At 37.4% G+C, this 25,418-nt stretch overlaps 1 protein-coding gene across 2 annotated transcripts in view; it reads right to left on the bottom strand.

The window, feature by feature from the left end:
- Positions 1–920: 920 nt before the first annotated feature.
- The window catches only part of LRRC4C (leucine rich repeat containing 4C), a 98,153-nt gene continuing 73,655 nt past the window's right edge, over positions 921–25,418 (bottom strand). For both annotated transcript variants that reach the window (XM_040602336.1, XM_040602337.1), the window contains one exon: positions 921–3,926. In XM_040602336.1, coding sequence (XP_040458270.1) covers positions 1,969–3,885 — 1,917 coding nt within the window. In that variant the 5' untranslated portion in view covers positions 3,886–3,926 and the 3' untranslated portion in view covers positions 921–1,968. The remainder of the gene's footprint in view (positions 3,927–25,418) is intronic.

The raw sequence follows: 25,418 nt of genomic DNA, 5'->3' as shown, positions 1-25,418 counted from the left end.
GACTCCTTGCAGAGTGTGATTCATTGTCACCTATCTCCACCGTGTCCTCTTTAAATCAGGCCTTCTTACCACAATATTCACTTGCAACCTTGAGAACTGTGCCTCCAACAAAAGGTATTTACCCCCTCAACCTAGCAGAAATTCCTTCTTAAATTTATAGAATAGAAGTATACTGTTCAATAGGGTCTTCGTCCTGCATGCTAGTGCATACTAGAAAGCTCCAAAGAGATTTTGTAAGAACTAAGAACATTATTTACCTGGCACAGGACCCTGACAAGTCACAGTAAGGGTGGTTAAGGAAGAAAATAGGTAAAAAGACATTCAGAGATGATATATATTTTTTTTCCCCCTAATCTAAATCATCTGAAAATGCTTCTCTTCGGTTGCCAATGCATAAAGTAGTTTGATTTGGCAGAACTTCTACTTGGAAGAACACAGTGTCCTGGAGCCGGTTTTCTTATGCAAAGCCTTCCTTTTAGCTTTCAGCTTGCAAGGTATACACCATTCCTACACCAATAAGCTAAATCCAGAGAACGTATATAAATACAAAGGAAAAGGGTGTACATTTCCTATTGGTAAATGAGTCTGAGTTTATATTAATGTAAACTTTTTACTCTACAGGGATTCTAATTGTCATGCAAATTACAGTAACCTATACTCTCCTCTGATTTGGCTGGCTTTGTTCTTTCTATATATTTCAGACAAAGTCCTTGGAGTTTTTCCTGTGAGTTACTCCATTTACAGCATTTTGATTTCATTTTGCACGTAGGGATACAGCTTTGATTATTGTTATTATAGATAGCTAAACATAATTCATATTTATGTCTAGAAGTCCCAGAACAAGTGAACTGGAAACCAGTAGCTTTAATATAAAGATGAATTTTCTTATTGACAGTTATAAATAACAAAAAAACCAGAACAAACTTTTCAGCTTTATCTAATAAATTCCGTGATAACTGGAACTCCTTGCAAAACTTTTTCTGGTATTGTGAAATAAATCTTGGAATATAATAGAGATAATTGAAAACACCATTAGAAGAATGATCTTAATCTTGCATTAAAAGCCAAACACCCTTGTTTGCTACTATGCTGCTTATATAATCTAAAATGAAAACTATGCTATTCTTCAGTAATGATCCAGAATGGTTTAATTATTCTCTTTAAAGTGATTATGTTTTGGACCATCACAGCAGAATATTATAGGAATTTTAACAAACTTTTGATGCTTAATGCCACACTAAAAAAGAGCTATATCCAAGTACAGAAAAAAACAGTATTTTATTTATAATCTTATCTTAGTGTTTGAACTACAAATTCTGGTTCTAGAATTGTTTAAAATATCATGGGGTTTATAGGTTTTCACAAGTAAATTAATTTCTTGGTTGTTTCTTGTTTTTGTTTTTTGTTTTTGGTTTTTTTACTTTGTTTTCCATTTCTTCACAGAACGGTGCTTTCAGTAAATACAGAGCAAATCATTACACGGAAGAAAAAAGGCTTGATTGTTTGCTTTCTCATTTGTAAAGTTGCTGTTATTATTCCATTCTCTATTGAATAATTTCAAAAAGGGCATGAGGAAACAAAAGAAAAAAGTGACAAAATAGACTGAATCTCACCACTAGAATTCACCATAAAAATTCCCAAAGTGTAACAGAATTCTTACAAAATTTCCTAGACCAGTTCTTTTAGGGAATCAAGATCTCCTATGAAAAATATGGCAAATGGGAGTCAGGGTAGGTTGGGGAGGAAAAAGGGAAAGAGTAGGGTAAATAAGTGCAGCAAAAACAGGTTCTGAGGAATACACATAATTTTGTCTGCTTTAGATCACAATAGAATTTTTAATAAATAAATTTCTTTTTCTTTGTAAAGACACTTTTTTGAAACAGTAGATTTAGCCCAGTCATTTGTGTCATTTGTTTTATAAACCATCTTTTGTTGTCCCCACCCCCACCCCATAATGTCATAAATGTTTTAGATCTGAGTCTCTTGTACATTGTCTTTTGAGTTCATTCGGATCAATAACGGTTCATGCACTGAACTGTGTATTGAATTTATTGTGTTAACTGTTGTTGTGTGGTTGAAAGGAGACTTATAAGAGTTATAGTGATTTAGGTGCTCATGCTCTATTGCTGGCATGGGCAAGTGACTCTCTATGGGCGTATCACCTGTAAGCTCATCATCCACATTAATGATCTCTACAGTCCGTGTTGGAGCGTGATGGTTCTGCCGGTGATGCTGTTTCCTCATTTTGTAGAAAATTACTAGCATCACAGCAGCCATGAGAGTAATAGCCACAAAACAACCAATTATGATTTTGGTAGTCTTCATAACCTCATCTATTCCCGGGATCCCGTTGTTTGCGTCCGTCACAGGAATGGTGAACGTTTTTTCTGTTGATCTTGTGCTCTGTGGAGTTAGTGAGGTTGTCATGTTAGTGGTCTCCCAGTTGGTAACTGGTGTGGGCCCAACCTGCTCGGTGGTCTGTGCCTCATCCTGAGAAGGTTCCACAGTCTCTACTGTGACGGTTGAAAAGTACGTGTAACCAGGGTTATCCAGGGCAGTCACATTCAGCGTGGCAGAAGCTGTGGTATTGCCAACAGAGTTACTCACCATGCATGTATACAAACCCGTGTCTTGCACAGTTACCTTTGTAAAATTTAATGTACCATCACTGAGCACAGCAATCCGAACTCTGTATGCCCCATGCGTCATAACAGATCCATTTGGAGTAATCCAAGATACAGAGGTCAGGGAGGTCGATGCCCGGCATTTCATCTCTGCAGCCATGCCTTCTGTGACGTTGAGGTCTGCTGGTGGCTCCACTATGACAGGAGCATAACACGTGAAGTAGTTCAGGTCCAGCTCACCGATGTACCTTCCTTTTAAACTGGGAGGCGTGTGGCAACGGGCACAGCATGCAGTATTGGAGGGTGCCTTGTCTTTAATCCACCAGCTGAGCCAAAGGATATCACAGTTGCAGTTCCAAGGATTGTGATGCAAGTGGATCCTTTCTAGGTGGAGTGGTGTGAACAGGTCATGAGGCAGGAGCGTTAGGTTGTTGTGTGCCAGATTGATCTCTACAAGTGACTGCAGGTTATCGAAAGCATTCCTTTCTATCACTTGAATCTGGGACTGTATCATCCACAATTTCTGAAGATGCATTAACCCTTGGAAAGAACCTGGCCGAATGGCAGTCAGGTGATTCCCAGAAAGATCTAACTCATCCAGTTTTACAAGTGGGGTGAGGTTAGGAATCTCTCGAAGATTGCACATGGCAAGGTTCAAATACCTCAAGTTGGACAGACCTTCAAAGGCACCTTCTGAGATGTATGAAAGCCTTTTCAATTCCCCCAAATCCAGCCTCCGGAGAGAAGGGATTCTGTTAAAAGCATAAGAAGGGATGCTTTCAATGGGGTTGTTTCTCAACCACAGTTCCTTCAGTTTTGACAGGTATACAAAAGCCCCATTTGGGATAGTGGTCAGACGATTGTCAAAGAGTTCCAAAGTGTTAAGATTGGCCAGACCATTGAAAGCCCCTATTTCAATAGTTCTGATGTGATTCCTGCTGAGCTGCAGGATTTCTAGGTGCCTCAGGTGTTTGAAGCTATTAACTTTAATGATTTGGATCTGGTTCTCATGGAGATTGAGTAACCGGGTGTTGGTGGAGATGCCGTCTGGTACGTCTCTCAGATTTTTCCGTACACAAATCACTTTGCTGAACTGGTTGCTGCAGGAGCAGACAGAAGGGCAAGTTTGAGCCCTCACTAGACCAGCCACCACAAGAAGCTGAAGAGCCAACAGCACCACAAGCAGGGGGTCAAATAGGGCCCTGTTAAACCTAGGACCTATCATTATCTGCTGTGGATGTAAGGTCATCTTGTTCAACATTCATAATTTATTTGGTGTTGGTCCTTCTGGAGTTTGAATAGCTGAAAGAAGAAGAAGGAGGAGAATGTTAGATTAGTCTCAAACATTTAAGTGTGCTCTCTAAGCAAAGACTTCTAAAGTCCTTCCAGTCAGCTCTACCAATTTCACAAAACTCTGCAGGAAGAATATCTACAGAAATTGTAGCATTTTGTTTCCTGTGCAGCTATGTATGCCAGCTGTAATTGACAATGAGATAAGAAAAAGCCAGATACTAGCTTTTCCTGCTCATTCCAATATATAACATATGTAGCTGGATGGCAGATAACAAGTTCAACCACAGTGGATACCTGAAAAGGAATGTTCTAACTCAGGGGCAGAGTTTAAAGAAGTGACATGGCCTCAAAAGACAAAACTGAGTAAGATAGGAATCATCACAATATTCAAGGTGTTAACCTTCTTGACACACTGTAAGACAAAACATCAGATAATACGAAGAACAAGTAGGCACTCCTCTTTCATTTGGGTGAAAATCTTTTGCCTATACAAATGTGATTCCTGCACTGGAGTCTAACTAGAAGTAAAGCCTTTAATACTGAATGTAGCAGGTCATGCAAATGTCAGGGCAAGGTCTTGCCTATTTCAAATGTTAAAAAAAAAAAAAAAAAAAAAAAAAAAAAAAAGCCAAATAAAACAAAAACCCAAACAAACATGATAGGCATCAATTCTTCCCTACCGTTAAACAGCATCATCCAATTTCATGGTATTTCCTCCTCAATTCTTTTGTTTGGCACCAACAGCAGAGAAACACTCATTAGAAAATGTGTGCTGAACACAGAAATAAGAACAGCCATTTAAATGCTGAAAAATATATCTCCGTAGTTTCAGGGTTGGCAGTTTCATTGGCATCTCTAAAAAAATCCTACAGGTTTTACTGTAAGGAGAAAAAGACCTTTACACTACAAATGATAATTACTCTTTTAAGAATTTCAGTACTGATTCATTTGTGGTAGTTCTTACAGCCCCCAGCCCTCAGTTCATTTTCAATCTCTGTTGCTCAGTGCAAGGTCCCTCTGTTGTAGAGATTAATGAAATTTGCTATAAATCAGCCAAAAAGTGAAGCCTTATAAATTACAGCAAGCTTAAAGCATATTTATAACCTAGAGCACTCAGATGCATAATACATGTATCCAATAAAACAAAATACTATAAGGCAACATTTTTCCACTCCAGGCTCCAAACTGTTTCATTTTATGTAAAAAAGCACTATCTTTCTGTAAAAAAACATTACAGGAAAAAAATATATTAACTTGCATCTCACAGCAATTAATTTTATGAAAGTTTTTTTTTTTCTAATTATATATTCAGAAAATGTGTATTTGAGAATTAATTTCTGCACTTTAAAAAAAATTCTATAACAGTTCAGAGCTAGCAAGTGTTCTCATCTTTTAATAAATTACTGCAGAGAATGCCAATATAATGGTTAAAAACCTGTGAATGGGAATTGGAAAGCTTGGGCTGTATCTGTTTGTTTGATCTGTAAGTGTTATTTATAAAACATCATTCTTGTTATGAAAAATTCACAAAACTAATGTGTTTTGCAACCTCGAGCAACTAACTCAACTTCTCTCAGCGGCTTACACTCCTGTCATGTGACTCTGCAGAATCCATCGGCTGTAGTGTTATATATTACTGCTCCCACCTCTCCATCTCTTTCCTCAGCCAACAACTGTACTGGAATCAGCTTCACCGGTTTAGGACAATGTACTAGACTAGATGAGGGGAGGGGTGATTGCTGGACACACTTCCTTTTTACTGAAGGCATACAAGGTCACTTATCTCTTCAGAGGTGTTGAACACATATGGAGAAACAATTAATTACTAAAATTCAAGTTCCTTTACATCAAAAATCCAGCTGTAGTAAAACTATGTGCAAAAACTGGGTGAAAAGGACATGATTCCCATCTTTCCTACACTGTCATGAAGAAGAACCTACCCATAGTAGTCAAAAGAATTACATCAGTGAGTCTAATATCAATTTCAGGTTCCTTAGTTAAGATCTGTGATCCAAGAACTATGCTGTTGAATAGTAATTAACCATCTTCCATAATAATTAATGTGATTGGGCTAGCATTTTTGTTTGTCACTAGTATTTTTATTCTGTAGATTTGTCTTTTCTTTCCTTTCTCATTTTTTAAATTCTTATCCCCTAAGGACTTCGACTAGATAACAAATTCCATTAACAAGTAATAAAACAGATACAGAAACACACCAAACCAATTATTTTACCATTTCAGTTGTGGAACGCTATTGTCTTTGCTGGAACCAAGATGAGAACTCAGCCCTCTACGTCCAGCTTCAGAGCTCCCAGTTATCTTTGTGTGGCTGGTGCGGCACCAGGAGCGTGTGTGGCTTGTAGAGATGACGGGAATCTTCTGTGCTCTCTCTCAGACCCATTCACTATTAAATGCCAGCTTTGTGAGATGCCATATGGTTTCTCTACCTTTCTTTTTGCTACTTTCCACTCTCATTTCTGGATCCTGGGTGCACCGAAGGACCAGGAAAACTATGGGATTTGTAGAACAAGAAAGTGTAGTAAAAATAAGAAAGGTCATGAGAGAGCAAGTGCCCTCAACGTCAGCCAGTGTATGCATAAACTCCCTTCAGCTGCCTCTCTGCCAGCCTACCTAAAGCTGATGATGCCAGACCATGCTGCAAACACTCCAAGGCACTTCTTTCCTTTTCTGACTTTGTGCACCTGATGGTATATCCCACCATTCCCTTCACCTGCTCCTTTATCCAGCAAACCTTCTCTTTCCATCACTACACATATACTCCGTGGGTAAAAAAAAATATTTTACTTGAATACACTATTTCATTATAACAAATACATTATCCAGTTATGAGATTGATCAGCAAAACTCATTCAAACCAAAACAAAAATTTCCCATGTCTCAGTTGCAAAAAGATTTTTAAAAGAAATGCTTTTGTTTTATCTTGTTAAAATAAATGCCCTACACTCCTTCCATTTTTGGTTATTGACTCAAACAATAAATCAGTCACACAGAACAGCTCTTTCCTTGTGCTGAAGGCCAAAATTGCCCATGGCTTTTACATTTCTCTTTTTCCCCAGTCCTGTGCTAGGGATGTCTCAATCAAACATATGCTTCAGAACTATGAACTATCAAAGACCTTCAGGGAATTCTGCAACCCTCAGGTTTCTGCAAAATTCAAATCTGTGTATACTTCAAATACAAGCTTGGTCACTGACTAGTTATTAGCTGCTCTGAGTGTATAATTTGAAGACTGTATCACCATTTTGTGAGATGTGGATGGAAAGTTCTAAATATATTTTCATACGTGTTGGTGTCTTTGATTCTTCTGTGTCTAAGCTGCATCTTGTTTAACATATAAGTACAGAAGATCTATATTGCCATTCCTCTGGAATGTTTTCTGAGAAGCAGTGAGAGTAAATCTTAGCTTTTGTAGCCACCATTTGATTTAACTTTGGATTTATGTACATGACTAAACTTTTTTCCCTCCTTTTTCATAATACAGGAAGCAAAATGCGGTATTTGGCGTAAGACCATGCTAACTGGGCTTGGTGCTGCTAACATACAGGGGAGCTGGTTCAGAAAAGCCAATTTGACAGCAGAAAATATGCTAAGCAATGCCTTCCAGGTCCTCACTTCCAACTGGTGATCATTCCATGAGGCTAACATACTGCAGTGAGATTCCTAGTGACAGTAGGAATGTATTAAAAAGGTCCTTTCTTTTATACTGGTGGTTTTCTACAGCTCAGAGCTTAAGTATTCAGGAAGTCTTGGAGCAGTCATTTCACATCAGGGTAATTTGAAATCATAAATACCCCGGAAATACCCTAGAAAAAAATTACCCAGCACAAAACCACAGTGGAGAATTCATTTAAAGCCTTGAAGAACATTATGGAAATATTTTAATGTGCTTTACATAAAGACCCATCTGGAACTCTGTACTAGAGTAAATTGCTATTCAATATCTATCCATTATGCTAGAGACACATGAAGGTTTAGCTTTATAAATCCACACATGGAACATAGACCATCAACCAGGTTCTTTAGTCTTTGTTGACACTTCTTTGTCTTCTAAGTGATTTTTTTCCCCCTTCATTTTTCTAGTACCAAAATATCAACTCTATGGTCAATTCAATAACACTAGTGCCCTCTGCTGTATAGATTTAAAATGTAGTTTAAAATGCTAAGAATTTCCTTACTGCCCAGTCAGTTCCCCAGGCACCACACAGTTATTAAATGTGTTGCCAAACGTGACCTTAGGTCCATCTGTGGCATTGCTCTAATTACCAAAGTGCATATCATCTGTCATTTTAGTACAGTAATGTATATTCTCTTTATGGCCATGGAGACATACACATACATATATGGAGAGTTATTTGTTTTGGTATTTACTTCCACAGAACTCAAAAAATCTTTTTTTTAAATTGACATTTGATGTGCTTATCTGATACTTAGTCTCTATGTACTACAGATTTTCCTTTAAGCGAAAAGCATTGCCCTCTTAAGATCCAATGCAGAAGATGAAGCAAGGAATGACAGAGCTAATCTACCTCTGCAGATGTGCACACTGCAGTTTTCCTTAGGGACAGCCTGAAAGATGCAGTAGTTATGCTATTGGAAGGTAACCTTGCCAAACGTGTATGCAGAGATGTCTTCCTTATGGGCACTGTAACAAAATCCGCAATTCATTTTTCTGTTTTTTTTTTTGTTTGGTTTTTTTTTTTTCGTAATTAGGTCTTGGGTCTGATGTGCTTTGATCTCTCTTTGTTATTTCACCAGGAGAAAGGGATTACATTCACTCTGATCTCTGATGGATTTTCCTGTATCGGTGGGCTTTGGTTACAAAAGAGGACTTCTACACCATTCCCAAAGATCTGCCTAATGAGGTATGGCAGGTGGCAAAGACATTTTCCCAAGCTCCAGTGACCCCTAGCTGGATCACTGGCAGTTTAGTTGCTGTTGGCAACTCATCCTTAGCTTTCTGTTCAGTCTATGGTTCTATGAATAACTGTCTCAGCAGTGGAGCAGTGCAGTGCAAAGGCCATGGCTTTATCCCAATATAAGGTTTATGATACAGTATGATCTAACACACTTTGATTGGTGTTGTACATCTGCCATTAAAAAATATGATGTGATGCTATAATGTCACTGCATTGAAAATATAGGCAGAATTTATCCGATATCAGGTGATTAAACTATCACAGTAAATTTAAATCATCACAAGTGCATCACAGTTAAATCTCAACTAAAGCACGGTTCAACTATCACAACTCTCCCTCAGCCACGTGCCAGCAAATTTCAGGGTGAGGAGCATTCACATCACTTTTTACAACGTTTTTCAAGCTGACAAATATGGGGATGCATTCAGAAAATGCACCTTTGCTTCCCTTTATATAGCACAGATATGTATGCTGTACATCACACTCTTTAAAAGAGGTTTTTGAGAGAAAAACCCTTTACAAAGATATCTGCATTTTTTAGTAAACAAGCCACTCTAGAGTTGCAAATTAAATGGCAGATTTCCAAACATATGAAGAGGAGCTAGGTGCGTTGAGCAGCTAATTACTCTGGGAAGTCTCTTCCAGTATTATCAGCACTGGAGAATTCAAAATAGTGTCTGTATGGAACAGAGCATGGATTACAGCAATAAAAATAGGTCTAAATTCCAGGATGACCTTATGCAGAAGTGACTCTTTTGACTCTCTTTTCAGGAATGCTAAATGCTCTCAGGGTCTGAGACTGATCCCCTTTTGGCAGCAATGCCAGCAGGGGAAGCCAAGGGAATTCCCCTTTAGATACCAGGGGACAAGCACACAATATGTTTTAGCTCGACAAAATACTGAAACGCATGAGTGTAAACCCTTGTCCCAGAACAGTGACTGAAATGTGGGCAGGGAGCTCCACCGGGGTCAGAAATCCTCTATCAACATCTGCTCTGCAAATGCTCCTGCAGCCTGACATGCGTGTCCCCATATGGCTGTGAAAGGCTGGGCTGATGGAGCCACACTGCTGGGGACTCACTCACCATACCCTCCCGCTTCCCACCCCGCCTTCTCCATCCTGAAACTCCTTTCCACCTGGCTGAGCCCCCGAGGACTAGAGCTTTCAGGTCAGGAGAGGTACAAACACCTCGTGCTGTTCCCTGCCCAAATACCGTACAACAACATTATTCTTTTTCACCATTGGATATCTTTGTCACCAACAAAGGAACACATACTATGTTCTTAACAGAACATTGCAAAAATCATGCAAAATCCGTCAACTGGGTAACAACAGACCTCATATGTTTCTCTTCCTAATCTTATTTTTTCCTTTCCTCATGGATTGGCTCCTGTCTGAGGTGTTTTTTAAAGGGACTGTTTTACAGTGAAAACGCATCACTGCAGCTATATAGCTGTGTATCTTTTCCCCAATTCTTAAAACTCAGTTTTCCCTTTTCACTGCTATAGGACTTTAAAAGTCTCAACAACAGTTTAGGGAGCAATTGCAATAATGCCTAAAAACCTGGGAGATTTCAAAGCCCAGCAGCTTTTATCTATTTGGTTTTTATTTTATTTTTAGTTAAATACAGTGGAGGCTGAAGAGGGCTACATAGGCAGCCCCGCAATGCAAACTGATTGCTCATGAGACCAGATAAATCAAAACACTCACAATGCAAATTATACTCCTCTATGCATGTTTCACTGTTCTGCTCTGGGACATAGCTGGGATTTTCTGTGACCCCTTGAAGCATGTAAGTGTAGGAGGCAGGGTGGATACTGCTGTACCACGGATACTTCGTGGTTCTCTTCTGCAAGCTTTTTAAGACTCAGCTGAATCACTAAGACACTGACCAGAAAGACCTAAATGTGACCGGACATATTCAATCTCCCTGAATCACCACTGATTTCAGGGGAGTTCAATCAAGGATGAGTTTGACCCAGTCTGTCTTTTTCTTCATTTCTTTTATTTTGTTATACAGAAAACAGCTTTATTTCACACACCCCATTTTCCAGCATGATTTCATGTTCCCTCCCTCATGTCCTCCTACTGTTTAAAATTTTCTCCTTAACTGCATGTAACAGAAATTAACATGAAATAGGCATTTTAAAAATGAGAAATTTAGCGTGCATTGATCTAGGCAAAAATATTTTCGTTTTACATGGAAATTAAGAGATTTCATAGTGTTTTAAACTAAATGAGTCTGGTAAGTCCCTTTATTTATAAATATTCTTTTACTCACAAGCATCATTTGCAGTTTGTGTCCTTATTACAACTCATAACATTTGCTAATTTTACAGGAAAGTCATAGGAAACATCATACAACATGTAATGGATATTTCTTTAGGACATACTTATTTTTATTAAAAGGAATTACTGACCTTTCCCTGGATGTCACCCAAGTGGTGAAGGGGACAAAACAGTCCTAATCTCTCTGTTCAGGCTGCTTACAGTGGTGTGAATAGGAGCAATCTTTGAACTACTCGTGATGAACTAATTTAAATTCTTTGATAAAAGCCACCACAATAGAGCTTTGTATTAGTCCACCCAGCAACATTCTAGAAATTTAATTGGAATTAACTTTTAAAGTGGGTTAATTATACTGCATTAAATCTTTGTGTGGACACTCTTATTTAGAATTTAATTTAAGCTAAATTGAATCAAGGACACTATAATTTCAATTAGGAGTGTCCATAAAAAAAAATGTAATTTTGTTTAGCTAGTCTCTTTTCAAAATTAATTTGGATTCATTTTCTTGAGACCCCATGTAGACATTAGGAATTTTTGTTCTGTATTGACTTAGGCTCAATTCAAATCAAAATTGCTTAAAGGTAGAAAGGTTTCCTACCTTATTGCTGATCCCTTGAGTTATTCAACTCCCATTTTGCTCTTCTCACTTCACTAATTCAGTTGATAAAAGTTTCTCTGAACCTTTTTTGTTTGTTTCATCTTCTATATTTTTCTGGACAGATACTTATGTAGGGGCAAACAGGCAACTGTACAGAAGAAATTTTGTAATAGCTCTGATTGATAACAGCATTCTCTTCATTACAGCAGCATGTCATTACATCTCACGTGCCAACCATGATATAAGGGGAAGTCATACAAGCACCTTCAGGATTTCACTATCTTATGCCAGAAATACCTCCCTGAGCAACAATTAAACCATGATATAAGGGGAAGTCATACAAGCACCTTCAGGATTTCACTATCTTATGCCAGAAATACCTCCATGAGCAACAATTAAACCACAGCACATCTATAATGATTGAAAGGATGCTTTCTTAATCTCCTGGTTTATTATCAAAGATCACAGATTCCCATTTGGAAGAAATCTGTGCACCACAACAAAATATGCGTAAAGGCAATGTTTAATAAAACATCATATAATATTCCAAAGCACTGGCCTAAAACAGTGCAGTTTTCACTCCTGTCACACTGGAGGTCATTACTTTGAAACACTGTAATATTTCTTTGTATTAAGCAGACTAGCAGTGATTTAAGACAACGTCTATTTAAAGGTGCTACAGTGATACTTCATTTCAAAGAAACTAGTTTTGGTCTGGTAGAATATTATAAATCTTTCTACATAGGAGCATTAAATTGTATAAATTAACTTCCTTTTCAACAACATACTACAGGATCTCAAACTAGCAGGCAAAAATCTGCAGGTTGAGTATATGACATATTAAAATGTGCCTTTTAAGAGATGCAAAGCAAAAAAAAATGCAAGGCTGATGGTATCCAGGATGTTAGCCCTGACTCATTACCAAGTTTTCTCCCTAGTCAAAACTATAAAAAACAAACATAGGAAATATCAGCTCAGAACACCATATAGTCTAAGAATGGATATACAGTAGCCAGTTCAATGAAGAACAAGAAAAAATGTTGGCACACTATATACTTGCCCTTAAGAAAGTTTAATCCTAATCCTAGAAAATTGGAGTCTAGTTTTTAAAGTGCAAAACATCCTTTTCTAAGCTACAATATGTGCATTTATCTACTGCATGTGCTAATGCTGAATATTCTTGTTACCCATACAAATCATCCTTTGAGCCTTGCTGAGCTCTTGGCCTCAGTGCATAATACACACTAAAAGACAGAAGTATTTTCGTTTGATGAGCATATAATGCAGCTGTGGATTAGAAGTAGTTTCTATACTTTGGCAACAGAGATGCTCTGGTAAAATTTTGAAGTCATTTAGAAAGATTTAAAGATTACTTTGAAATTAGCAAATCAGAAGATTGTCCATTTCAGTGGCATAAAAAAATTGAGTTTGTGCCTTAACAAGTGCCATTTTTCCAAATGCATTTTGCAATATGTAAAACAAAGAACACTGAGGGATGAAAGGGAAGTATATTAAAGCAGCCATGCAAAATCTGCACCAGTGCTTTTCAGGGTACGAATTAACATAGGTATCTGCCTAAATACTTCTATGCTATAATGCTGTGTCAAGAAAGGTGTCTTCCTTTTTTAAGGTATGAACTATTTGATGTTGAGTTGCAGAAGTGCTTGACAGGTATTTCATAACCTTGGTAACTACAGGCTGTATTGCTAGTACGCATTATTCTAAAATACCTTCTAGGAGAAACAGACCCAGCTGGTAACTCACTAAAGCAGCCGAGTCCATTTTGCATCATTGCATTTGTAGTGACTAACTGAGTCCAAATTACTCCCTTATTCTGCTAATAAACAAAAAGACAAAGAGAAAGAGAGACATGAGATAAAAAGTTAAGGCTGCAAATAGCCTCCAGTCTGGCAAAAGATGGTTAAACTTCTTGTCCTTGGTAACTATGGAAACCCCTTAAGGTAAGAGTGGAACACAGGCATTTTGTGGTCCGCAATTTACAAGCTGTTTATTTAATTATGAAGGAATTTGAAATTGTTAGGGGCAATGCAATTATCATACTGTGATAGCATTTTGAGAGAAAAAAAATAGGTACATAGAAATATAAGAAGTTAATTTTTTGGAAAATTACTTGTTTTAGTAATTTTCTGCAGCACATTGTTTTTTACTGAGACTTGTGATTTATTTTTTTTTCCAAAAGGGTGTGTGGAGCCAAAATTAGTAATACAACATTTTGCCATAATATCCCTCAGTAGATTCATAGTAATTATGTCCATTCTATGCCTCATGAACAAAACCAAGGTCAGGGTGTATTTCAATTAAACCCTAGGTGTTACCAAAGTGCAGCACAGCCAGAACAGCAAGCACATTATTACCAGATCTGTCACTGCTGGGCAATGAACAGGTCACAGGTGCTCCTGCGTACAGTATTTGTACACCTTAAAATATGACAAGTGGGAAAATGTTTCCATTCAATTTAGGAGGCAGCTAGTGAAATAAAATTAAGAATGAAACTGTGGTGACTCAGGGGGGCTATAACAACTACTTACAAGTATTTTCCTGGATCTGAACAACAAACTTTGACCTGATACTTCTGTTGTTGGGAGCTGTGTGAATGTAAGGACCCCAGGTCCCTTTGCATACAATGAGAGTTTTGGCAACCATCCATGTTTGATTGTATCACCTTAATAAGAAGTCAAACACAAACACATCCTCACAAGCCCTCTGGAAAGGAGATAGGTATATTATTCAGCTTACGGCTGAAGAAACTGAGGCAATAATGCATTAAATCACTTGCCAAAATTTAGCATGTGTCTACACAATACTTTGCAAACATGAGCTTCACACTCCATGCTGCCTAGATACAATGTGCATTGCTCCAAATGACAGCCACGTAGCAACTGTTGGCTTATTGCTGACTCCAGGCTAATGTGCCTCTCAGCACGGCTCCAGCCTGGCCTAAAAGCACAAAGACAGAGCCTGCCTCTGCGTGGAGCATGGATGACTCTCGCTCACAGCAGCCCGCAAAAGTCCAAGTGGATATGCTATAATAAAAGGTGTCAGCAGTGCAGGCTGGACAGGGACCCAGAAATTCTGAATCACATTTCCAACCGCATGTGGACTTTATGCACATACTAAAGGGTGTGATCATCAAGTTTTAGAAGACCAACATGCCATGACATTTAAAACTAAATTTGATGAAATCTTAGGAAATATTCTGTCCTATTATACAGATTCCTGTATTTATTATTCTTACCATAGTATTTGTACACCTCCAGAAAAGCATTAAATATCCTAAACTTGTCATTTCATCTGCATATACTTTCTCTTGTTCCTTCTCCTACAGGACTGTATTCAGATGCTGTTCTGGTTTGGCAGGTATTATCAAGTATCTGCCACAAGCTGTTGACACTATAGATTACAAGTTTGAAGAAATACATTGTGAGTTTGAAATTACATTTTATGATATTCACTATGCTCTTCCTTCTTGAAACTCATTTGGACTTCTCATGAGAAGCATTTCTCTCTTCTACCCAGACAACAGCCCACAGACACTGATATGGATCACCTGGGACCCAGTCGAATCCTTCCTACAACGGGAACGGGCAGGAACTCCTGAGGGCCTACTGTCGCCTTTCCCCTGTGAACCGTTCTCAGAGCTTCCTCTTGGCGAGTCTCTCCAATATGTGTGCTATGACCTTCTGATCCTTGACCATGGGGATCCTTTCATATAAGCCTCATTTCAGACAGGGTCTTGACAATTTCTGAACTAATTTTTAAATATAAATGTTTAAAACAACCTAAAGGAAAATTCCTGGCATAGAACTGTACAAGTAGCAAAATGTGATGCTTCAAATTCATTATCATTTGGGGCTATTGTCCTGATTTCAGCTGGGATAGAGTTAATTTTCTTCTTAGTAGCTGGTACAGTTCTGTGGTTTGGGTTTAGGATAAGAATAGTGTTGATAACACACTGATGTTTTAGTTGTTGCTAAGCAGAGCTTACTCTTAAGCACTTTTCAGTTCATGCTCTGCCAGTGAGCAGGTGCACAAGAAGCCAGGAAGGAGCAGGGCCAGGACAGCTGACCTGAACTAGGCAAGGGGGTATTCCATACCATAGAACATCATGCTGAGCATATACACTGGGGTGAGTTGGCCAGGGGCTGTCAATCACTGCTCAGGGACGGCTGGGCATCAGTCAGTGGGTATTGTGTATCACTTGGGTTTTATTCCTCTCTCTCCCTCTCCTCTTCTTTACAACTGTTATTGCTATTGTTGCTATTGTTATTATTTACTTTATTTCACTTATTAACCTGTTCATATCTCAACGATGGGTTTAACCTTTTCCTGATTCTCCTCTCCATCCCACCAGGGAGGGGTGAGGTGGGGGAGTAAGCAAGCAGCTGCAGGGTACTTAGTTGCTGGCTGGGTGGTTAAACCATGACAGGCTATCCAACTAGGAAGATGTAAATCTGTTGAAAAAGAACAACAGTTCATATTCAGGGAGCTATCCTCAGTAGCTGAAGAAAGAAAGGAAAGAAGGTAATAGTTAAGAGGTTCATAACTGTTTCACATGCAACTAGGCAAAGTGTCTTCTGGTACCACTGCACCAGTCCAGGGTAATATGAACTCCACCCTTCCCATCTGCAATAATGATATTCCCTCAAGCGTCAGTCCTTCTGCCGCAAACGTCTGTTTCTGATCTAGTAAAGGACTGATGATGTCTCACGGACCACAGTACTTTTGAAAGATAGAATGCTCCAAAACCAGTTTCACTCTAAAGTGATGAGTTACTAATGTTTAAATTAATAAATTCCCATAATAAGTGCATTAACCCCTGAATATGTTTGTATAAAGCATAGTCATAGGGTCACACATGTACATATAAGACTACATGTGAATTTTATCTTAACAGGTAAAACCCATCGTTTCCCTTGACAACTTACTCAAGCACTAGAAGCAAAACCAGAGACATAACTAAGTCAAATTATATAACTGTGTTGTTTACTTTGAATATTGCAAACAAAAATAATTATGCATTTTTACATTAACTTGTTTTAATTTAAAATTAATTCTGAAGTAACTTGTTAATACTGGAGCATTCTGTTTCTATATGTGCTGAAACTGGGCACTAGCACAATCCTGTATCATCCATCCAGTGTGTTTTCCTGAGGTACTCAAAACATAGTGTATACCTTTGCAGAATATATGGACTGATTCAAGAAGTGATAAAGTAGATCTGCCTGGAAAAATTATCATTAACAAAGAAAGCTTTGGTGAAAATCAAAGGCTCCAAAGGAGTTTGTGAAAAACAGTGGTAAATTATATGACTTATTCTTTTTCTGTCTAGACCATCTATAAATTGAATCATAAAAGATAAACACAGAGAAGACATTATCTTTCCAAAACTTTACACTGCAACAAGTCTTTCAGAGAAAAATAATAGATTACTTCATATTTTCATGTAGACGTGTTTTTAAAATTTATTAATATACATTTATGTGATGGAATATCTTCTCTATGGAGGTTGCTTATAGACTGCTTATTGAAATCACTGGCCAAATTCAAAGTATTATTACATCAATATGAAATTAATATCAGATCCAGGAAAGCTGGCATGTACTTCTTTAGCAAATGATCATTTTCACTGAAGTGCTGTTTATTTGCTTCAAGCTGATCAACAGGATACAAGGTCCAGTATCAGCAGTGCTGCCTGCTTGTTCAGCTGTTCAGACTTTGAAGTGCTAATACATATCCTATGTTCTTGAGCCCACCACAGAGTTCCATTGTTAAATAGATGCATGAGAGAAAATGATAGTTAAAAATTAACTGCTACAGAAACCAATGGGAGTTTTGTCTTTGATTTCGGTGGGCTCAAGACTCCATCTCATATGTCAATAATGATTTGCAATATAAAGTCAACTGCACATTATTGCTGATGTAAGCACTAAGGCTTTGATGCCATTCTTTTAGCATAGTTTTAGGGAGATGGAAAATTACTTTTAATCTAATTAAAACTGTCACATAACATAAAAAGAAATGTAGTAACTGAGAGAGCTAAAAAGACAGACTTCATGTATGTGAAAGCATGCTATCAAATAAAAGTAATATCATTTTTTAAAATGTTAAGGTATTGACATATTGGATTCTTAAAAATTCCAAGAAATTACTCTGCTACTTTAAAAATGTATAGCGAGAGAATGAATCCAAGGTTCAAAACAAATTTTAAAATTATCTGTCCAAAGTAGAGTAAGTTTGAATAGCTGATGTTATTCAAGGATATAAATATGCCTATTTGCAGTAAAGCTTTCCATTACTATGCTAACTTGTACAACAACATAAGCGTATTTATCACAGACAACTGTGATACTACCATTTATTAAGGATGTTCAACATCTGCCATTGTGAAAGGTGGTGGGGTTTTTTTCAGTTTCCTATAACTTTGTAAAATTTTAACCATTTACAAATTAAATGGTCCATGCTAGGGATACACCTATAGTATAGTCATTGAAAGTTGTACTTTCAATTGACACACTCAATGCATCTTTAAAGTAGCTGTCATACCTTACAGTAACAAATAGTTACACAAAAAGGAGAACATCACTAATGAAAGTGCAAGTACTGAATTCAGGTTGGTGTGGGGTTTTTTTCATTTTGTACATTGAAAGACACAGAGTTACTATGGGATCTGGTCATATAGCTAAAGACAGTATCAACACGCAAAGCAGCCAATGAAGCTTGCATTCAAATACATGTATTTATACATGCCTAGGTATACCTGATACACTTTGTAAAATATAGTTCAAAAGTGTTTCCAAAAAAATCCATATGTTTCCTATCAGGAAAGTATTTTCTGAGTTTTGAAACTCTAACCATTGCTCCAGCCTGAGTACATCAATAATATAGTTGAATGACGAAAGTGCTAATGTGTCCAGATCTCTCTGGCTGAGAACTGTTTCCTGGATTCTTACTCATACTCTCTGCTCCAGAATGATGCATGAGGATAACTATATTAAATATTTTCAGGCAGTCATTAGCAGAAGGCCATGTAAGCACTTCAAGTGGAAAATTCATTGATAATGCAGTGGGGCCCTCCACCCCCACCCCTCGAAGTATTCATCTGAAGAGTTTTGGCATCATCAGGCACTCTCTCACCAGAATATTTCACACCAGTTCCATGCGGTTGTGGGCTGCTAAGATCAATGGTAAATGTAAATGCTAATGTTGCATTTAAATACTGATACTGTACAGGGTATATTTCCCCAGCACTGCTCTGCCTTACAGACCTAAATTACATAGTGGACCATTATAGCCTGGAAGATTATGTAATTAATTGAGGAGTAGATTTTGCTATTTTCCTGATATTTCCAGCTATATCTACTTGTGCAAGCATGCCTAATGGCAGCTATTACCACGTAATTGGCTGTCAATGTCTGCCCTTGATCTGCAAGAATGATTTTAAAACCTGGATTTAAGCATCTTGGGAAAAACACCTTCATTTCTTTACTCATGTTGCTGTCCATATGCTCAATACTTAAGAAAGCTCAGGAAGTGACAAGATGTAATAACTGAACCAAGCTAGAACCAGAGAAGACTACAGGGAGTTATGTCTCACATTCTTCACACAGAACCACAGAGATCTCCTTTGCTAGACCTGATTTCTGGACTGGGATCTAAATCTCAGAAGGATTTAATGGAAGACAGGAGAGCTGCTGGGTTTCAGAGATAAGGAGCACGTACAGATTTAAGAACTTCCTCTAATACTGCAGCCATAGATCTAAAACTAGGCTATCACTATCAGGGAGGGGATGATGGAAAAAACAAATATTTATTAATGTTTGCTCCTCTATGGTTCTGGGGAGGGGCAGGGGGAGGTTATAGACATAGTACATTCTTGTGGCTTCTTTTCTTTCTAATTCTTTCAATTCCGGAAGTGTGAAGGCAACCTTTTTCTCTGTAATTCTAAAGAAGTTGGCCGAATTTAGTCTAGTGCTCAGGTAGGGTAAACTGGCATTGCTCCATTCAAGTCAATGAAACCAGAATGATTTTTATTCCAGCTGAAGTGATCCTTGTTACCCTCTAAGCAAGACTGATCCATTCTTGAGGCATATCAGGAGGTATCATATCACCTAACCAGTTGCTATGAAAATGCAGTTCTTATAAAAATGGTAAAGATAACACAAATGCTTTTGTTTTAACTGTGTAATAAAGAAGATCTCTTCTGACTGCTGAAATGCTGAAAGAATGGTAATAATACACATCAAGAATGGATTTAGTTTTAGTTCTTAACAAATAAACTTTCCATTTTCTAAACAATAAGTTATCTCCTTTCTTTTTTTTTTCTTCCTTAGTACCATGAAATATAGAGTTGCAATGGTAGCTATGAAATAAAACCAGCAGACATAACCCCGCAGTGAATGAAGTGAGGTCCATATCCCCAGACTTTATAATGTGTTGTGTCTGGTGTACATGGGATTTAGGAGGTTTTACGTTGACTAATTGGTAGTAATAGCTTGCAGTTATATACTGACTTTTATCTAGAAGTTTCCCTGTGAACTTTAAATCCTACATTGACAAAAAGCATATACATATATCAGAATTACCTTATTCTCCACTGAAATCTAGCTATTTCTGAAGAGAAAAATAGCATAGCAGGTTTTTCATAGTTTACCATGTTATATCAAGAAATACTGAAGACTGCTATCTTCAACTGAGATTAAAGACAAACTTTAGAAATGTGAGGTATATATCTATGCTCGAATTTGACATACAAAAACAATAAGGATAAACTTCCCTGCTGTTTTGGAAAGTGCATTTAGAAAAAAAAATAAAAAGCCTAAGTGGAGTGGATTTCTCACTCGCTTGTATCATGTTAGAGAACAGTATTTCTCTCAGAACAGCACTAGAGCACTGCTGTAGGATTAGCTTGGAAGAACAATCTGCTTTTATGGAATTGCTAAAACAGCTTCTCGCAACTCTCTGTCTTGTTCAGCAGATACAACAGACATTTTTCAGGACAGACAGAAAGCTAGGCATCAAATTTGAGCAGTCTAGTACTCCACATCCTACAGTCAACAGTAACATATGCATACTGATAATCTATCTATCAGTATTTGCAGAAGCATGTGCTAGACAGTGTGTCTTATCCCTGACATTTGTCTTGAGTGAGCCAGAGCATGAGAGATCACTTGGGAAAAAGTTAGCAATGAATTATCTTACCTCTTCTTAACAGTGAAGACAAAGACTGCAAGAGAGTAGCCGTCATTTGGTGAAATCTATAAACATTCCATATCTGCTGTTTAGCTTGCCTTCAGCAACTGCTGCTTCTTTTCTTACTTAAAACAAGTAACAAATTCATGCTTAGTGGCAAATACTAGGATTTAAAGTCCTTTCTATAGGTAACCACAAGAACAAGAGAGAAAAGCTGTATAAAAATCTTACCATAATTCTTTACAGCTGTTTAAAGGGGGAGAGTTTGCTGCGGCTTCACAAAGTAGTCTAGCAGTGTAACCTGCAAGACTGCAGTATACTGCAGTCAGCAAACAGCCTTAATAGTTTGCCCTTAATGTATAAAAGTAGCATAGCAAGACACCTTTCAATTTAATTAAAGGTCTGCCAGGAACTTATAAACTTTGTTTTTCCTTCTTAGAGTACTAAAACCTCCTTATAAAATTTCATTTACCTGCAGTCTGGTGTCCAAGTTGTCAGCATTTTTTTTTTTTTTTTTTCCTGCTTAAGTATAGTACAAATTGCTAAGTCATTTCAAAATTATACAGCAGCAAAAAGAACAGATTTTTTCATTTAATGGTTTGGGGTTCTTTTCTTCTCACCAGGATCCCTCACATTTATACTAAATACAGCTTCATTTTTCAAAATGAAATTTAACAAGCAGTACTTAAGAGTGAGAAAAGCACTTACTAGACCATATTCAATTGCTTTTCACTGCTATTCTTTATCTCCCAATTTTTACTGAAAGGCAAAGTAAGAACCTACAAAGGAGCGAGAGGAATTATTTCATTAGTGATTGCTGAACAGACAATGCAGACAGCAGACAGTACACCTGAGAGTTGGTATAGGGCTACTACTGTCCTTGTCTAGAAATTCTGATTCTCTTGATTCAAGGATTTTGAACATGGGTTTGCTGCACCTTCCTTGCAGACTGCAAGGAATAATGGCTGACTCCATTTGCAACAAAACCACTTTCACTTAATTTCTCTCTATATATTGTGGATGCAAGGTCTATTGCAGGACACAAACCCCAAAGAGATTGCTACTTATTAATTTGGGCATCCAGTCTTTCTCTCATACATTAGGGTGAACTTGCAAATCCATCCCAATGAGCAGCCTTGTGTAGATCTTGTGCCTTATGAAGGTCCTTGGTCATTGCCACTCTGCCCATTGCATAGTGGTGCAATCATCAATAACGTGAATAAAATTCAAAAAATCCAGACTTCATACTTCAACTAAAGTGACCTGACTTTTCATCCCCCTGAGGAAAAAGTTCTCTCTTCTGAACGCACACTGGTTTTTGCTATCTTGGAATGTTCCTTTAATGAGAAGTTTCCATTTCAATTCAGTGCATTAAGATCAGGTCATTCAACACAAAATTATAGTTGTGGATGCTGAGCCAGTCCTCTATAGCATGAAGAACGCCTGTAGAAAGTCCTGACTGTGCTATAATAGTGTTTACTGTCAAAAATAAAATTCACAGGCCAGATCCACAACTTGTATAAATCAGTATAGCACACTGGCACAGGACCTGGCTCATTGCATACATTTAGATAGTTTCTCAGATTCCTCATCCTATATTTTTATCCAAGTGCTGGTGACAGGCAATGGAGGGTAAATGGACTCTACATTTAGAGAAAAACAACACAAAAGGATACCACCTCTGTTTGTTGATTGTTAATGAATAGGAATGAAAATTAATTTTTTAGTATCTGTCTGGTAATTATTTCATTATATTCTTATAAAATATATTTAATGCAGTATTGCTCAAAAATGTTTCAACTTAATCAATTACAGCATTAAAAAAATCTCCTATAACTTTTGGTGTCTCTGTCCTTTCCAAAGACTATTGGATTTCTGTCACAAGAAATAAACAAAGGGAGGTTTCTAGGAGGTGTGGATGATGGTCATGAGAAATTCAGCGTTTGATACACATGAAAGTCTTTTCTCTGGAATGAAGACATTAAAGGGTACAGAGTATAAATATTTAAATTGAGTTTTTGACTCCTCTCCTGATGAATTATGACTTGTCAAAGCTATACCATAATTAACAAACAAATTCAGGAGCAGTACTCAAAGGTCCCAAGTTCGAGGTTGTTTTTTTTGATGGTTTTTTATTTGTCTAACTGATGTTTTCTTCTCGATAGTGTTAAAACTACCTTAGGTTTACTTTCATGATCAGGGACTAAACACGTTCAAAAGAGGTTGTTTTGAACTGTAGAAATCAAGTGAGTCATTTTATCTACCCTGTTTACCCAGGCAGCTCACTCAGGGAAAACTCATGTGCCATTGACCAATGAAGTGATTAAGGGGACTTCAAAAGAGAAATTGGGATGATTGCTTCTACATGTTTCTATTACATTGCTGTTTGCCACTTGTCCCTTTAGGCAAATACCATGCCCCTTACCAGTATTACATTTTCTTATGCAATATGCAGAAATCTCACCTTTCTGTTTGGAGTTACAGATCTATCTTAAACACGAGTTAACAATGTATATTGAAGAAGATCACAGCCTTCCATTATCTTGAATGTTTGATCTTAATGAGGCCTGACAGCACTTCAACTGCATTAGAACGAAGTATATAAACCTATCAGGACTGTATTAGAAAACAGTACTCATAATCTTTGATGTTTGATTCCTTTCTTACTCATACAAAGACAAGTATGAGCTAACAGAATTCTTGTTACTCAAAGCAGCTGGTTTCAAAATCTGGAAACTGCAAAAAGGTTTTGCCAAGTGATTGCACTTTAAAAATTACTCGATAGCTGATTGAAGACCTACAGTTTATTGCCCAAAATGCATTTAAAAGTGCAGTTTTGATACAGTCTACAGTAGAACTCAAAATATTGGAGTAGGAAGAAAATTATTCATATCACTTAACAGGGTGGAACTCTGCATTTCTTGGACAAGAAAACAGCATTTGTCCAAACAACCCACTCTTTCATGGATTTTTTTCACCCCCTATACTTATTACATGCAGTATCAGACACCTGTTGTACCTGAACAGTGGTAAAGATCAATCTCCAGAAGTTAAATGTAAACATGTTCTGGAAAAACTGCATTAAAACTTGGCTTTTGCAAGCAGTTTAGGGATTATTTACCTTATCACTTGTTCCCTCACAGCAAAGCTGAGTGGTGTGTGCGACATTTGCCATTAGTTGCAACTTTTAGGTGAAGAAAATAGTCCTGTGCCACAGCTAATGCAGTTATTCCTGTAGTACATGTAGCCAAACTTTGTGCTACAATACTGAAGATTATAAATTTACACATTGCTGCTGAAAAATGCTGGAGGGAGGTGTCATTAGTCTGAGCTGAAGCTGTTTTGATCTTGAAACTCAGCAGAGTAGCTTCCTGACTCAAGATCATAGAGCTATATAGTCTTTCTGAGTAAAGGGTCAGATTATGAAAAAAAAAATAAATAAAAATCAGCTCACTCAGTTAATTACTACAGCCATATCTGGCTCATTAGTGCCATTGATTCATGTGGTGTGAAAAAACAACTGAAAAGGTTGCACCCCAGCAAACTGAACATGAAAAATGATCTTTGTAATTATGAATAAAATAGAACCATTGATTTATGGTTAATTATTCCTTTGACCATCTGATATATCTAGAACTTAAGGGGTAAATAGGTAAATGCAAAAAACATAGGGCTTGCCAGAAAAAAATATTTTTAATTTGTTTAGAAGCCATATTTTCTTTATAAGTTGCCTTCTTTTTATTCTTTTTCAATTTTTCCTTCATCTCCTCCCCCTTTCCAAAACTGCTGCCAACAGAATTTACTGAACAATAGCCTGTTATGCAATACACTGAAATGTACACAGTGGTTTTGATGATAATAAACTATTCAGAAGCCTGGAAATACTTTTTGCAGAGCCTGGGGATAAAAATCTAAAGAATTTAATTTCTACAGACCTTGCAAGAGAGTTTTATCCATCCTACAAGATAACCCCAAACCACTATCTAAAAGAAATAATTTTTAATTAGGTTCTGAGGAGGAAATGCTGGCCCCAATAAAATCATTAGAAAAACACTTTCTTTCCACAAGAGGTTCATTATACTCCATATGTTTTCAGAAGAAAAGAAATGCAGTCCTGTTCGATTTTTACAAGATCTCTATTCTTTTCATCCCTGTTAAAAGCTACCTCCTGATCATCTCACTCATATGTATTTTCTTGTGGGCCAGTCACAGATAAGCATAGATACTTGAAGACTTAAAGGGTTGAAGCCGACATGTTTCATGATCGTCAAATCCTTGATTCCTGAAGCAGGAGTAAGGTTTCTACCTAGTTTTGAGGATCTGAGACAGAGTTACTCATTGTAGCTTGTTTTTGTATTGTAATTTTCCTGGAGTTTTAAAAAGGCTTTTTATATTGGGTTCCATTGAGTAATATATAGAGCTTGTATTTCTAAGTTAGAAAAACAACCACGTTGTGGTGCTCTCTG

The sequence above is a fragment of the Falco naumanni genome, chromosome 7 (genome assembly GCF_017639655.2).
Source record: "Falco naumanni isolate bFalNau1 chromosome 7, bFalNau1.pat, whole genome shotgun sequence".
Classification (NCBI taxonomy): Eukaryota; Metazoa; Chordata; class Aves; order Falconiformes; family Falconidae; genus Falco; species Falco naumanni.
Note: the sequence above shows the minus strand (reverse complement) of the source record. Positions and strands in the feature narration are given on the sequence as shown.